Consider the following 17,995-nt stretch of genomic DNA (forward strand, 5'->3'; position numbering starts at 1 on the left):
CCTATACTGCCAATGGGTTAGTTTCAAGTTGTATACATCCTGTATACACTTCATAGGATTAGTCTGAAGTTGTATACATCCTATACTTCAAAGGGTTAGTGTCATGATGTGTACATTCTATACATCAACGGGTCAGTATCAAGTTGTACACTTCCTATACCGCCAAGGATTAGTGTCAAGTTGTACATAACACACTCTGCCAAACTCATCTGAAATAAAACTATGGGAAATTTTTTTTTGATGGTATAATATCAAATGCTGTTCCTCATTTTATGGTATCTGAGCTTATTAAATTTTGTTTTTGGAGGTAAGACACTTACTTTGACATAGAAGAATTGTTTTGGAGGCAGGATAGGCTCAGCTAGAGTGTAAATATATGGTCTGTCCTGATCCTGTACTAGGTCCTGTATTTTCAGGACATTGCCCTGAAGATCTATCAGCTCAAGTTTGTTGAAATATCCAGGAGCTTCCAAATTACTAGCATTGATAACCATGAATGTAGGAACACCTAAATAAATTGGAGACAAATTTAAAATACAATCATCTTGATATCTAAAAACTGTACATTCAATCGACAATAAGTAGGGTAGAAGTAATTTGTATAGTTGAAGCCATCTGTATAATCTTTATTCTGTAACAGACTTTAAAAAATTGATACATATCCAGCATCTGCAAATAGTGTTAATATATAATGGGTAAGGATTAGACACTATGATTATTTGAAAGTTAAAAACATTTTGTTTGAAAAAGTCAAATTTTTCTTTTACTGATTATCAAACACAAACCTCCCAGAGGTCGCAGGTCAGTTTCAGAGAGCTCGTTTGTAGGAAAGCGAGAAAAACCTGACACAAAGTCAGTTGTGCTGAGGCCTGTGACACGTATAGTGTGGGCACTATTACTTCTTATGGAAAGTGTCCACTGCCCAGCAGAAGGTGCCCTGACATTCAGCACCTTTGCATTCCTCAGATCCAGTAATTCATTTAGGCCAGAAAACACTGTCATCTTTCGATCTGTTGACAATAAAAAATAGTACATCACATTGAACTGAAAGAACTTGTGACCTACTTTCAGAAACTTAACTTCTTTTTTCCCCCTAAAATTTCAAATCTGGATTGGAAGACACCTATGAATTGCACACCATGATAGTTATGAAATACCATATATATATATATATATGATACTTAAGCAAGCATTACATAAATAGATAAGAAACTTTTCTGATATTTTTATATAATTCAGAAGTGATAACAATTGGCAAAAAATTAGTTGTTAAAGAAATTGTTGGGGTTTCTCCACCATAAGGATTCCTCTACAAAGACATAATGGGCTTATATATATATACACGTCTTACCTGTTTTTCAAAGCAGCAAGCAAACACAAATCTGTGACCTTCAAGCTTGTTCAATGTCAATTTCATTTTGTAAATCTTCATATCATGCAATCCAACACTACATTACATGATATGAGCATTACAGACATAACATGTTCTTGCTCTGTTCATGTTTAAACCTGACTTGAGGTTTATTAAATCGGCCAAGATGGTTGAACCAATTAAATTATTCCAGCAACCTAGAGGCTGAATGTTTCGGATCAAGACAGTAAGGAAATTAAGAGTTTATTCTAATTTGTTAGTACACTGAATCTAGACTACAAGATAAGAATGTTCCAAGCCTAATCATATCAAAGATCTCTATATTAAGAAACTGTTTGAAAACTTTTAATACATTTAGGCCCAATGCAAGTGTGACTGTCACGATTAATAACTGCTTACTGATATCTTTGTAACACACCATGCTAGCAGGTCTTTGGCCAAATATTGTGACACTAGGACTTTCCAATCTTCATATTAACAAGCATTCTCTACACAAATAAAATATAATATACTGCTATGTGTTCAAAGAATCCTTACTCCTTAATGGACATCATTTTCTTTCACAAGACTTTTTAAATATGAACTAGAGAATAAAAAGCTAAATGACTAAAAGCAGACACTGCTGGTTCATTTTTCCTCTACCTGATACATACCCCAAATTTAATCTTCTTGTTACTAGTCTAATGTCTGAAACTTATTATTGTCTTTCATCATCTGATCAGTTACTCAGGTTATCAGGTACATTTAACAATGAGATGATGACAATGTGGTGGTTTGTGAGTTTAAAACAAAATGAAAAAGGAAACATTATGCACCTGTCTCTATCGTTGCTCTACCATTTTTTTCCTCAACATCACTTATCCTGTAGCACTTCACTGCGTTCAAGTGCCAATTTTCAGATGTCAGCATTTTGATCAATAGACAAGAGGTCCACCTGGCCTGTGTCACTTACCTGGATCTTTATGCCCAGCAATGGTATTTTAAACATACTTTACTCATGATTACTTTTTGGCAAACAAGCAGTACTGAATAAGCAGTATATATAAGCTACAATTAATGCCATCATAATTTAGCATTATACTTTCAGTGCAAAAACTCTAACTACAGTAAGATTGCCACTAAGTCTGTACGTTTACTGAATACTGCATGTTTATAGTTTTGGGATTTCAAATTTTTCAAAGTTATATCTATGTTCAACAAGGCTAAAGAATTAAATCCCATTCCATGGTCAAGATCAGGCACCTGGCTCAATTTTTAGATCACCATTGTGTTTGATACCCAGCAATGGAATACATGCTGTTCAGAGTTATTGTGCGGGAATTAAGTCTTTTAGTGTTGAAGGAAGACCATAAGGTCAATTCTTACTTCCTAATTGTGTTTTATCATTTGATTTCCTATATTTGGTTATGAGGTGGGGATAGCAACTATATCAAAGATATAACCCTGAAACTCAGTCCCTTGGGGTTGGGCCAGACTCCAGGGCCAGTGTCCAGATCCCCATGTCCTAGTGTGTTCAATCTCCCAATTTTGTCAAAATTAACCCCATGCTTTTGAAGATTAAAATTTATAAATACATATTTACATAACATTCATGTATACAATATTGATCTTGCCCTTCTGCTTGATCTCTTGACCCCAGGTCCATACATTTCAATTATTCAAAAGAGGGCTGGCTGATGGTTATAATTTATTGTGCTATTTCTCCCTGCTACTTGTAGAAGCAGAGAAAAGATTTATGAAGATAACCCCATTTTCTGTTTTTTACATATTTGGCCCCGTCTCTCAGGCTGAAACTGAAAGGATAGGTGAATGTGGAAGTATGGAGAAATAGGTAATAAGTGTGGCATGCTGTTGATTACAGCTCCTGAAAATATATATCTATCACTAACTGTAATAAATGACTTGTCATTTCACCTCTAACATACCTCTAACCTAACAGTTGTTATGTAATCAGTAAATATTATTCAAAATGATACTACTGAATAGAGTTTTAGGCATGAAACTTACTTTTTTAATTTGATACTCAATAGGAAAGGAAAATGTAATACTGGAACGTTTTTTAGAGAAAGACGAAATTTAGTATTCAAAGAGAATTAAATATAGTTTAAAGCAATTTAATTACAGGAAAAAAATCAATTAATGTAAATTAGTATATTCCATAACCAATCTCTATGTATCAAATTAAATTTTATATGGAGGGTGCATGTAGTACACAGTATAACATGTGTGTTAAGTATAAAGAACCAATTCACCAGGATGAAATGTGGCTAGCTAGATATGTAAAACCAAGGCCCCTCACCAAATATAAAATTTACACAATATTTTCTTGTTACCCACGCATCTTGGTTAAAGAATGACGGAGAGCACCCATGCACATGGGCAACTTGTTTATATCTACAACTGCAAACAGAAACACAGATAGTGCTTATGAATTTTCATTTACTTCATGAATACTTATTTGAAAATTTCATTTTTTCCTCCCTTTCTGAAGAACCTTTGTTTAGAGAATCTTGATTACTCATACAACACATAATTTCAACTCAATATCTTCTGAATAAATCGTGTAATGATGCATTCAGAAAATCATTTTCCAATCATTCTAGTCAATATAAAGTTACTAACATTCCTTTGATGGATTCATGGAGTGTTTCATATTGATGGGATTGGAGGCAATTTTAATGTAAAAAATAGATGCAAGATTCTGTTGTGTGGGTGGTTGGGCATGGGATAAATGTTTAAGAAACTTGTCATACTTCTTCAAATAGGTTCAACCTACCATCAGGTCCCCGAATTTCTATGTCTGGAGTCTCTCCGCTTACTGATACTGTGATCTCTTGTAGTTTGGAATCGATTGGCAGTTCATACATCTGAGATGAGGATTCAGGAACATCTACAGACATCAAGTTAACCTTGCGAGCTTGTACTGCCACCTTCACAAAGTTTAGCACCTTTGAAACAGATGTGAAACATCCTTTTATATATGTGATGAAACCTTTAAAGACATTTTTCAGCTTGGTCTGAAATGTAAACAAGGGGCCCAAGGGCCTACATCGCCCATCTGGCTAATTCAGTTATTCAGTCATTTAACAGTGAATTTCAAATATGATAATGATAATAATTTCCCTGTTGGATCTAAGCTTTGTGGTCAAACAGAAGTCAGATTCACCATTCATGAAAATTGAACCAAAACCAAATTTGACCCACCATCACCAAAGTATGCTTCAGACCAAATTTGGAGAGAAACCTGATATTTCTACAAAAGAAGAATTTTAAAGAATTTGCCCTATTTCCCCTAATGGGTCCAGCCCCTCCCACCCCAGTGGACTGAGACCCATCAACTATACAAATTGATTACCCTTCATCCAAGTATGCTTCAGACCTAATTGGGACGACATTTAGTCATTCTTACAGAGGACGAATTATTTTAAAGAATTTTCTCTACTTCCCCTTCTAGGCCCTGGCCCTCTTCCCCAGGGGGCTGAAACCCACTTTTTAGCCATAATTAATTTCTCTTCACCCAAGGATGTGTCAGACCTAATTTGGGCAAAACCCAATCATTCCTACAGGAGGAGTAGGATTTTAAAGTATTTGCTCTTTTTTTCCCTTTTTGGCCCCACCCCTAAAAATCCCCAGGTGGCAAAATTCACAGTTTATGCAATACTTATTTCCCTTCACAAAAGAATATTTCAGACCAAATTTGGGCAAAATTAAATCATTCCTACAGGAGGAGTAGTATTTTAAAGAATTTTCTCTATTTCCCCTTCAGGCCCTGCCTCTCTTGCCCCAGGAGGCAGAGACCCACTATTTATACATTATTAATTTTGCTTTACACAAGGATGCTTCAGACCAAATTTGGGCAAAATAAATTCCTAATGGAGGAGAAGGATTTTAAAGAACTTGCAAAATTTCCCTTTTTGGTCACCACCTCTCAATAATTATACAAACTTTGTTCCTATTCCCCCAAGGATACTTCTGATCAAATTTGTGCAAAATCTAATCATCCCTACATAAGTAGGATTTTTGAGAATTTGCTCTATTTCCTCGGGCCAACACCTACCGTTAACATAAAATTGATTCCTCTTAACCCAAAAATGCTTCAGACCAAACTTGGGCAAAATCCAATCATTCCTTCAGAAGTAGGATTTTGAAGAATTTTAACTATTACCTTTATTATGTCCCCATAGCAGAGCCCGAGACCTAAGGTGTATACATGATTGATTCCCCTTCACCAGATGGACGACCGACACCAAATCATGGCATAAGTTCACTGGTCTTTTGGACCAGGTGAGCTAAAAAATCAAGCTGGGCATAGTCGAATCAAAAGGTAAGAAGAGCCTTACCATTATCATATTTTTTATTTAGTCAAATGTCACAAAAGTATCTAACCAGCTATTTTGGAAAAAAAAAAAAAAAACAATTGTCATTAACAAATTAATTATTTTTTTTAGGAAATTACGACATTTTCAATATTGTCAAAAGATTCTTAAATATACAGAGATGTCAAAATAATGTGTCAGGGATTTTTTGGAGGGCTATGTATATTGGAGCAAAATTTGAAACTAAAACAAACTCTTTAGAAAATGTTTTGAATATCTTACTGACACGTGTATTTCAGAACACACCTGAGCCAGTTCACTAAGTATGATTGGAGCTCTGCGTTTCTTTCGATGGCCATCTTGTACCTTAATTGAGGCCAAAGGCAAACCTTCATTTTCATGTAAAACTTTGTGACAATGGAAAATGTAATTTGTTTCAGAAGTTGAAGATTATATGAAAGTTACTGGGTGGGAGAAAAGTAGATAACATGCAAACAGTTTAGAGGAATATTCTTGTTTTGTTAGCTTTGTGATTTGTTTTTAAAACTTTACTCAAAAACCCTCCATCAACCCACTCTCCTAGAATACTTCAACAAATGTATTTCAGTTTTGCAAGTCTTCATTTAGGTTACTCATTTAAAATTACCCAAATATCTAAATCTGTCTTTCGTTCACTATCAACTCTAGATCTCAACAACTTCATTGGATATTCATACATCAAAACTGAAACAAGACACTGAAATGTTGCATGTTAAAAGTACAATGTTTACTTAAGAAGGAACTGATCAAAAACCTGCATTTTTTAAAACAAACTGCTATGAATTTTGAAATACCAAATCCATCACTTTTACAATATTATGAAGGACTATTATCAATCCAACATTTACCTGGTGTTTTTAGGTATGTAAAGCTGGATATAGATTGTTTTCTTAATGTAATTTCTTGGTTTTTTCATATTTGATGCCTAAATTACATGAACTTTAGGATCCAAGAATCCAAAATGATGAACAACACTTATACATGTATGTCATGGTGTATCACTCTTACTGAGAAAGGAGAGGAAAACTTTATCTTACAGTGGTTATTTCAATATAGTTATAAACTAAGCCTGTAGAGAATAGAACAAGTCATGAACACTTTGCTGTAACTTTTCAAATTTTTGTAGCAAAATTTTCCTTGAAGAAAATATTCTTGAAATTTATTTGGTCCTGTTGTCCATATTACAACGTAACTTATATATTCTATATTCCAGGTTTGATTGGAATTGCACTTGTACTTAATGAGAAACTGAACACAAAAACTTTAATTCCAGCTTATATATCTCCAATTTTATAAGCTGGACCATAAAATCTGAAAGGCATTTTTTTTAATAGTTATGTTGAAGCGTTTACCATATAATTTAGCTATATACGAAGTTTAGTTGAAGCAACTGATTTATACACAAAACTTTAAAAGTGAAATTGCTGCTTCACTTTCATTTGCAGGCCACACAACAACTATTAGTTCTGAATAATCACACAAGTTCACGACAGAAACTGATTGGAGTGAATTTAATAATCATGCCAGGTACTTGTTTGATAAAACATTTTATACAGCTGGTGCAGAATATACATAATATTCTATCCACTTTTCCTATGATTTACAACCTCTTACTCTCAAGTAGACCACTCATATCACTGCTTATAGCTCCAAAAAATGATTTGAAATAAGTCAGGTAATCAGAAAATATAGCCCATCATTTATTATCAGCATGCATAATTTTGTGTGCTACAACTCCAGTTTGAACAGGTGGTTCCTTGAGCTAAAAGATAACCTAGCTGCTAGTACCTATCTGTATGGTAAATGCATTTTGATTATCACAAGAAGCCATGAAATGTTATCAACAGTAATAATGATAACATTCTTTTACACGATATGAGGAACACTATTAGCTGCCACTTCCTGTCAGTGGTAACAAGGGCTTTCAGCTAACAGATAAACCATATATTCCTGCGGAGAACAAATTACCAAACATATGGTAGGTGGCAAATGTCAATGACCTGCTTCAGTTTGTCAGCATTTTTAAAGTACTGTTGACATAGTAAATTTTTATAATTTGTAACATTTCTCATGTTCAATGATATTAAAAAGTTTAAGAGGATAACAGAGCATATCGAAGAAACTTCAAATTTTACTTTATCCACTCACTCAGGAGAAATTACAATAAAATGTTACAATGCATAATCTAAGGCCTTTCCTCTACCACTTTGTCTAGCTCAATCAGCATCCTTAATTTTAAAGATTTTTTTGAAATGCAATCAAATTGCTTGATAGGAAACAAGACAATTATGGAAACTGCAGTCATTTATTCAATCTGAAATCATGTGCTAAACAAACTTTTTGTGAAATTATAATATGCAAAACAAGCATTTTTCTGCTGTAGTTCAAAGTTCAAAATGTTGGACAGAGCGACCTATATTTGATAAATTACACACTGCCTCATCAAGGCAAACCTGTACCCAAAGTATGAAGTTCCAGTGAAGAGTAGTGTAAGAGAGTAGGAGATGACCAAACCCCAAAAGTAGTAACCCCCAACACCAACACCAACCCCCCCCCCCACCCAAAAAAAAAGGCCAAATGCACATACAAAGCTTACCTAGTATTCAATGTTTCCAACTCATTCAATGTGGCTATATACAACTTACTCATTTAAACCAACATAAAAAAACTACAATTTGCATTAAGTTGTTTTTTCACTCATCTCTAAGGTTAATTATTATTTAAATAAAACTAATGAATTATTTTCTGGAGGACAAATTTGACCCCTCAGACTTTGAATATAGTCAACCTTTTTTTTCCCGCTTTAATGTCAGGAATCTATCAACTAAATGCAGTCAAACCTACCTTAGCGATCACCTAAATAAAGCGACTTCCTATCATAAGTGACAGTAATTTTTTCTATCAATGTAAATTATTATACAGATGGCTTAAGTTAAGTAACCCTCTATCTGACGTGATTATCAACATCATTTGTGTCCCCAAAAACCAAAAAAGACCACTTTCCGAAACTTTTTCAAAGTTACCTGGCTCCTATAAGTGTCAATACAATCAGGTGACAATTACATGTCCCACAAGTCATGCTACCCAATTGCATGCAGTTAATTAACAGATATAATAAAATAATTTTCCAATTTTAAACTCTTAACTAGTCCCTCTGTAAGTGTATTGATTTGAACAAAAAATTTGTATATTGCAAATTAATCATTACAACATTGGTGTGAAGATCAACCTATCTTCTGCAACATGTTGCAGCCAGAACTTCAGTTAAACTCACTGTATAGAACATGCTTGAATTGAATACATCAGATGTTTTTTTCAATCCTTGATTTTTCTCTTCTTGATCTTGAAAATTAAATATGGCTGATTCAACTTCAACTTCTCTGTGTTTTACTGTGTAGTGGATACCATAACTGCAATATTACATCATAAACTTGCAACAAGAATAACATCAAGTTTTGAGGATTTTTTGCAGCCAAAAGTAGGAATACTCACCTGGTTGACTTGGTTTTTACGAAGCAGGAAGACCTGTCCAGAGCTGGTAGAGGCAATCTTCTCATAAGCTTTGTAGCCCTCATGTGTAGGATCCCCACAGTCACCAGTCAAAACAAATACAACCTGTAAACAAAGTCATTTTTAGGTCAAACTGCACAGATTATCTACATTACAAGTGTAAAATGACAATCCATGTCCACTACGTTGAAATATCATTTTCCTCACTAATAAGAAATAAAAAAAACAAAAAGTTAGGAAATGTCTGTAAAACATAAATGCTTACTTTCCCATGCATATCAGTATCATCAATCAATGAATTTGTAGATGCTGGTTTATTCAACCTTTGAATCGTTAACCTTGACTCACGACTACCTTAATATGTTAAGGTGCACAAATCGGATGAGAGGTTCTAAAGATATGACATTGATCTGAAAGAATGGGACAGATGGGCATGGTAAAATGTAAAAACAGCTAGGGCATGAATTTCTATTTAGCAATGTAATATAAATATATTTTATAGTTATACAATGAAACAAAAGGGTTTTCTTGTACTTTCTAAAGATTTTTCTTTTATTTTTTCTTGATTAAATTTGAGAAGATATTGAATACATAATAATAAGAATATGCCCCAATCATTTAGACAGGGAAATAAATTGTGTATCAAGCATGACTTGATTAATGACAGAGGTTAGGTAGATGAAGGGGAGTGGGGGCAACACGCACTTTGCACTATCTGAGCAAATGTACAAATTACATTAATCTTACAGCCAAGTGTTTTTTAATGCTAATGATTTAAATTACATTCATTGGTCTACTCTTTGTTCAGTAATTGTCTTTAAAACTTGAAAAACAGTTAACGTAATATGGCCAGCAAGCAGTTAGAGTTTCATTACCGAAATCTGGAACGCATTTCGCTAAGCCATGGGTGGTCACAATACCAGAAACAAATATTACTGAATTGATAACACTAGCGAGCTTTTACATCCCTAATTCCTGAAAGTTAACTGACTCTGCAAGATTTATGTATTCAGTCTTGCACAAAAAATGTCAACGTCTGCATTTTATGAATATTGGCATAACACCACTTTAGCAAGCTTTTGTTTATTTCACAATGATCTTTTAAAACTACAACTGAACTGTGAATGAAATCCCATACATGCATTACATAATCAAATCAGACCAAAGTCTGTGGAGACATTGGAAGGAAAATAAACACATCTAGCGTCAATTTGTCCAAAATATGTGTAGCTTTATGTGGTTCTAACCACATGCCCTAGTCTTGTTCAGTATAATCTTTGAACTGTGATAACCATCCCGCCTATTCAAATTACAAATGTCTATTTAGAGATCCGAGGTCATCTATCCATGATTTGTAGAAGTACAACAGCTAGTATGGTTTCCTCATTAGAAATATCTAAAACACGAAATAAACAAGAACAGCCAAGTTTTACCATACCTCAGTGGACTGGATGTCACAACAGTTGAATAGACTTGATACTTTTTAATGACATTTAATTTAAAAATAACTCAATTTCACTAACAAACATTGCATGTTTTTCTGAAGGATAGAGGATGTTATCAACCCTCTATTTACCAGTAATGTTTTTTTCTAACTCTCTATATTTCTAAGGAGGCTAGATTTAGGGACTTTAATAGTCCTTTATTCAGCCTTGCTCTCTGTTCCCATGGAGGCCTTATTCCAACCATCTGAGTTCCATTCATTCAAGAATTATTCCAGATTAAATCTCTTCTCTCATATAGTGAGCAAAGAGATTATACAGTTCAATTTTACAGACTTCATTTCCTTCTCTTTTGGACACTGTTTAGGTGGGTGGGGCACTGTTTACATTGATTATCAACATCTTATTGGACACTACAAACATTTAAAAGTTGCATACTGTGTGGTTATTTTATGGGACTTATATTTTGAAGTCTTGTCCTGAGCCAATGTGCTATAGAAGTTCATGGGTAGGCATATAGGCAAATAATATACCTTTTTCTGAGGTTTTGATTCGTTTAAAATAATTCTTGTGCATATAATTTCATGCTATCTTTACTGACTACAAATTTAGCACATTTATCATAATTAAATTCCCCCACTAATATTACCAAACATACAGTATCCTAAAACATTTATTAATATTTTGAAATGACTGCTGTTTACTCTAAAAGTTTACTACAGCTTTTTCAGCCCAATTTTTATCACAATCGACTATACAACCATGAGACCATGCTGTACAGTAAAATTGTCTAGGTGTTGTAAACATTAGGTCAATGGAACAAGACAGTTGGTTGCATCAAGATATGTAGTCAACTGGAATTTCAATACCCTTTACTCCTTACTTCATCAAGGATGTTCAATACATCATTACACCCCTGAATTTTATATCTGTTAATGTCACTTTCCACTTAATATCATGATTTCTTTAAACACTGATATTCTAAGTAATCCAACATCCGTTAATGTCACTTATTTTCATGTGGGCAATGCTTAATATCACTTCATTTTGATGACTATCACCAAAACCACAGGTAAATCACAGGTAAATGAGGACAGGAACTATGGATTCATGCCTGAAGGGCCATACCTCACACCTGGCCGTGTTATGTAAATATCGTCACTGCCCTCCTGGCCAACTTTTGTACACCTTGCGACTCAGGAACAATTGATCAACCTGATTACCTGTAATATCCAACTAGGTTAGGGAAGCCTAGTGCATTTGTTTTTTTAATTGGCTTGAGAATTCCTAATGCTAAAATGAGTTTAAACCCTTGTTACTTGGAACATGTCACATTGTAACCAATGTTGGAGTGGGCGCCATACCTTTAATTTTCCCTACTTCTCAGACATGCTGTTGAAACGTCTTCAAAATGAGTTTGTAGTATGCATACCAGGATCAATTTTGAAAACAAAAAAGATTGTTTTGAGAAAGAATTTTCAGAAAATCATCAGCCATGAACAATGATTGATGATAAATCGTATTTGTTTTGATTCTTTTACAAAAACCCATGACATGGAACACCAAACTGTGGCATGTCATGTGGTCATTATGAATGTTGCCATCTTTAAGTTTACAAGAACATATCTCAATGCAAAGCTTAAGATGCTAAAATAATTGATTTGAACTTCAAGTTACACAAAATGAAGTCAGGATGAGGCCTAATTGAACATAGAATATTATCACATGTGCCCCGAAAAGCTTATGTCTCTGCTGATATCATAATCACTTTTCTTGTTCAGGTTAATTACCGGTAACATTTTGCGGAATGAAAATTGAAAATCCAATTGGTCATAATATCAGAACATTGACGTTTTAATCTCTTCAAATCATTTATTGCTTAAATTGCTGTGAGCATTAGGAAGGTGACTAATATGTTCTAAAATCAGATTTTCCCTATGCTGTGTTTCACGACATCTGATTGGCCATTAAAAATAACCACTGTGACGAGCAATCTTCAGATACGTTTTACTGAAGTCGCAGAGATAAACAGTAATGGATGAATGGATAATTCAGCAAAATATCAGCTGATGACACTGTAGTGTCATGTACAAATTTGACCATGTGTAAACTGTGAAAAATACAACATGATTGTTTATGATAATTTATGATAGTAAATATGGTATTTCAAGGAATAAACAAACTAAAGTTAAAAAAATTCACTGTTCTTATTGTCTTCAAACAAATTCTATTAGAAACAAGTCAGTTTGGCACGAAAGAAAGTTAACTTCCGCATATTGATGTTAACAGTTAATGTCACATTTCTCTTATTATCACATTTAACCATGATAAATGGAACATGATATCAACCGCATTCCACCATATCATCATTCAAAAATGAAGGTTCTCAGCTGAGGAGCTTGACATTCATTCAATATTATAACCAGTAAATAATTAATAAGATGGCATCATATTCCAAGCAGAGGTAATTATGTCAAAGAACTTCATTATATTCATTTCATAAGCTTTTGTTACTGTCATAATTGACTTTGAAACCATCCTTTTTCAGGAAACACTAATTTCACTTAGGATAGAACACAATTCACATTTTTGCAGGTGGAGTCTTTATATGACCATGGCACTTCAAGGACATATAAACCCTAAACACACATAAAACAAAAAAACTATTGGTTTGATACATAGACTATAAGAGACATGTCTAATGCACAAAGAATAATAAGGTGCTTTATAGAAAATACTAAATCTTCACAAAATACTGAGCTGTGCAAACTGAGGTATCGATTTCTCTTGAACTTACCAAAATGAAAAAAATGAATTTATAAATGTGTCCATATCTATAACTACTAACATGTTCATAAAACTGCAATATCAGATTTATCTTTTCTTCTAGTTCTGAATTAAAGAGACGTGTGTAATAAATACTAGCCCCGGTGAGAGTTTTTTTAAAGATATGGACGATTTTAAAATAAATTCCAAGAGTGGTAACTCAAGTCTTTATCAACAGGAAATATATGAACATTTTCCCTAATTACAGTGTCAATACCTCTGTTATAAAATCATATTACTGAAGTTGAGCAGCTATTTCTGTCATGTTTCATTGATTAGTATACCAGATTCACAGCACTGACCTGTAGACATCTGTATGTAAGTGACCTTCAGAAGTCATCAGCTCTGAAGGCGAAGGTTTCAAGCTTCATTTCACCTTAATTGAGCTTAGATACATCACCCAACCAAACTTAGCAAGTCAAACACAACCTTTCAGATATCAGGCACAAAATTCCCTAGATTCCCTCAAAACTAACACAGGAACCTGACTTAAACACTGTATACAACTCACCATGGTTATTGTGTCAATGACCAAACTCAAAGGTTTCATTACTCTGCACAAGTCAATATATGCTTATGACGACAACTTTATTATCAAAGTGAATGGTATTAATTCTCATATTAGCAGTTATGACTAGACAAATGTTTTCCATTTTCAAAAAGCTAGAAAAATAAAGAAAATGAATGCCCCTACTACTTTTAACTTACTATTTTTAAATTCATGAAACTGCAAAAAATGAAGAAACATAATTATTTGCAGGCAGGGTTTTATTTGCAGATAATATGATAGTTAAATGTACATTCTTACAACATTTAATGATATATGAAAGCCACGTTCACAATAACTAATTGACTAAAAGCAAATCTATAACCTTCTATCATTCAAAAAAAGAAAAATGTGATACTTGTTGCTATCCACTTATGAAATTACTATTGAATGTTGGCAGAGCAGTAAACATCAAGTTTACAGGGATCTTGTTTTTAATTTGTCTTGGAAAGGAATGAGACTCTTATCCCCAGTATATACCCTCTACTGTCACCATCTAAAACCACCAACCAATCAGATTACAGCATCTTCATACACAAACTTGGACAAGGTTCAAACTTGGACAAGGTATTTAACTAGAGACATGCATCATAAAAATCTAATACTTCCTTTTTAATTTTTTTTCTGGAAAATAATCTTTATGCCTATGATAATGTTAACCTTTATGATCCATGACTATAGATACCATGTTAGTTGGATGCCTTATATGCTTTTAAGTTTGCTTGGTGGTTCTATTGTTGTTTACCTTGTTCTCATTTGAGAACATGACATTACTTACTTAGACTGACCAAGATTAACATGCATGTGTTACTGATGAAGCAGAAGATGCTTACCATTCCAATACAAATGGTCTTTTTCTCCATGTACTTTTTCTAGAGTCTCCATATAAATCTTTCTTTCATATTTTGCCCTAGTTTCATCAATCTGAGTTTTAATTAAGATTCTGTATGTCAGTATTTTCTTTGTTGTTTTTCTTAAACTTTTTGGATGTCAGAAAACAAAGTGCCACATAAGTAATACATTGTCAGCTACTGTCAGATACAACACTTGTCCAGATGTAATATGTAAATAGACAGTCTTGTTAAACGTTGACCTGCATATTTTTGGTAGTCCCTGACCCCTATAAACAACCAACTCCCCAAGAAATGGTAAGTTTAAAATGTGTCAGAAATCTTAAATAAATAAAACCAAAAAGAATGATGGTGTACATGATGTGCATGTTCTTGGCCATTTCAAACTTTGAAATTTGAAACATTTTACAACTACATGTATAATGTGGTACCAAGCATGTTCTTTGTTTTATCAAAGTCATATATCAACTTACAAAAGTTATCAGGAAAATTTCTAAGGAGACAACATACCTGAGATTGTTTTTCTTGTATTTGTGCCAGTACAATATCAGTGAGGTTGTAGTCGCGTGCCCTAGCATCAGTAAAGACATAGATGAAGGAGTTGGGCAGGGATACATCAAGGGCTTCACTGATGGCTGTGATGGACATCTCTGGACAGTCACCACCACCTTGGACATAGAGGTCCTTGAGCGTTTCCTTGAAATACTCTGGGTTGGTGGTGACCAGTACTGGGCCAACCTCTGTGAAAATCAACAAAAGAAATCATATCCCTAGTCAGATATCTTATTTCAATGTTAATGAAGTCATAATTATTAACTTATTACTCTTCACAAAAGAAACTGAAATATCTACTCCATCATACATGTGAAATACCAGGTGATGAAATTTTTCATTTCTCAATTTTAGCTTTCCAACTTTGACTCTCTTGCACGGTCAAAAACTATTTTGAAATCAAGGTACTAAAATTAAACCAAAATAAATACAAGTATTTCTGCTTGAAATCAAAAATAATTATTTTTTAGTTTTTAAATAGGTAATAGTTTAATCAGTTTTCAGTGACATGACTAGCACAAACAATTTATTATTCAGACACCAGTACAACTTGTATCATTCATCAGAATTTACATATGTTTATATGCATCACACATGGTTTCAGGTCCACATACATATAACATTTACTCCATCTTTTATTTTTCTTTTTTCTTTATTTAACTACCTTCTAAAACATTTTTTTTGGCATGGAAAAATAAAGTGTGTAAAAAAGTGTTGAGATAGCACACTTCTGACAGCATCAGCTGTTCAGGTACTATGTATCCCTACCCCATATCTGTCAAATTCTACACAGACTCATAGTTAAATTTATTCATATCTATTCACATTACCAATACAGCAAACAGGCAGATAAGTTGTGTTGAAAGATATTACTATCTACCATGAAATTTTCAACCCATAGGTTTTTTTCCCTTTTCTGTACAAGAACTGGGAGGACAAAGTGACGATGGGGTGAAAATTTGTTCCATTTATATATTTCTTTAATATAATGACCAAAATATCTTGGTATACAGTATGTTGAATTCATGGTTTATGGTAAGCTGTGCAACAAAAGACTTTTCATGGTGGAAGGCAATACAATGTACATGATTTCATCCGACCCAATGTGTTCATGTGACTTATTGATATAAGCTATATCAGGTTGTTTCAGGTCAAGCATATCTACATGTAAACCAAGGGATGTTACAAAATATTGGTGCTCCAAACCAGCACTAATTTAAGCACTTTATGTCCAAGATCAAAATCCATTATATGTAAAGTAGGAGAATTTTTTTGTGCTTTAGTCTTACTAGATTTTTCTCCTGTTTAACTATGACCAATGGTGCGATCCTTTTCTACCACCTTAAATTGAACCTTGTTATCACAATGTTTTAGTCTATTACCATTTATATGAGTACAAGAAACATTATTACAAAGTCTAGCATTTTCAGAATTTTGCTGAAAAGTTTATCAGAGCTGTACTGTGTATGCCTTACATAAATTTATGTAGAGTAAGTATGAACAAGGTATTGGTAACAACAGTGATAACACTTGGAAAGACATGACATCTTTCATGTTTTCTCAAATTTTCCCACATTATCTTCAAACTCAAATTTAGTTCATAAAAGAAAAAAAAATAATGAGAAAAAATAAAAATAACATTCACATTCAAGATGCACCAATATCATGTTCCACCATCTAAATTTACATCCAATACATAACATCACCAGACTTGATTACAGGGAACTAGAAAGAAATCCTCAAAGAGATTTAGCGTCTGAAGTGGTGTTAAACAACTGTATCCCGTCAACATGAGTTAGCACAATCAACCTATAACCCTAAGGCTTGCAACAATTTAGAGAGAGATCCTATTGCAGAATGGATACACTTATCGGGAACCAAGCATGATTAACATGAAGATTCAGTTCTTAACAACATAGATGTTTTCTAAACATTATCTTGGTCTCAAGTCATGTTTAAAAACTACTACTCAAATGCTGTTACTCATAACAGCCATAACAAATTGAAAGTTTGCCTGATTGTTTTTTTTTAAAGATTGACATTAAATCAGTTGACATTTGATTTGATCTTTAAAAGTTTTCATTTGGCTTCAGGTGTATTGTATAGTACATACTCGTATATGTATATATATTATATGTAGGGATCAAAATCACTCCAACAATAACCTTCTAATTCATTTTCACTTCCACTTACCTAACTTCAAAATGTGACCAGGGTCTCTAAGCCCTCTAACACTCTTGCTCAACAGTGAAATTTTATTTCCATGAAGTAATACTGATATATGATGACAATGTTTATATTCAAACACGTCCAAGGTATGACTATGACTTAAAACAATCATGCTAACAATTGCAAAGAGTTTTTAAGTAGACACATGTATATGCAACTTTGTAACAATGACCTGAAGATTTTGTGGAGACTAGATCTATCATCAGGTGTGTGAGGGCACAGCAATGTTCAAGTATAAGTAGTCCTGACCTTCACATACATGTAATTGTGTCTATTCTAATGTTTCTATTGCATGTCTTTGAAATCATAAA

At 33.6% G+C, this 17,995-nt stretch overlaps 1 protein-coding gene across 1 annotated transcript in view; it reads right to left on the bottom strand.

Annotated features, from left to right (window-relative positions):
• LOC132549826 (hemicentin-1-like) overlaps nt 1-17,995 on the bottom strand; it is a 106,240-nt gene that overhangs the window by 62,823 nt on the left and 25,422 nt on the right. Inside the window, exons 3-7 of the mRNA XM_060213799.1 lie at nt 15,414-15,643; nt 9,220-9,342; nt 4,149-4,320; nt 786-1,010; nt 321-508 (exon numbers count right to left, since the gene is read on the bottom strand). Of these exons, the coding sequence (XP_060069782.1) occupies nt 321-508; nt 786-1,010; nt 4,149-4,320; nt 9,220-9,342; nt 15,414-15,643 (938 nt within the window). The remainder of the gene's footprint in view (nt 1-320; nt 509-785; nt 1,011-4,148; nt 4,321-9,219; nt 9,343-15,413; nt 15,644-17,995) is intronic.

This window comes from Ylistrum balloti, unplaced genomic scaffold (assembly GCF_031769215.1).
Source record: "Ylistrum balloti isolate Yb309-2 unplaced genomic scaffold, AGI_CSIRO_Ybal_v1 Utg370078, whole genome shotgun sequence".
NCBI classification, from domain to species: domain Eukaryota; kingdom Metazoa; phylum Mollusca; class Bivalvia; order Pectinida; family Pectinidae; genus Ylistrum; species Ylistrum balloti.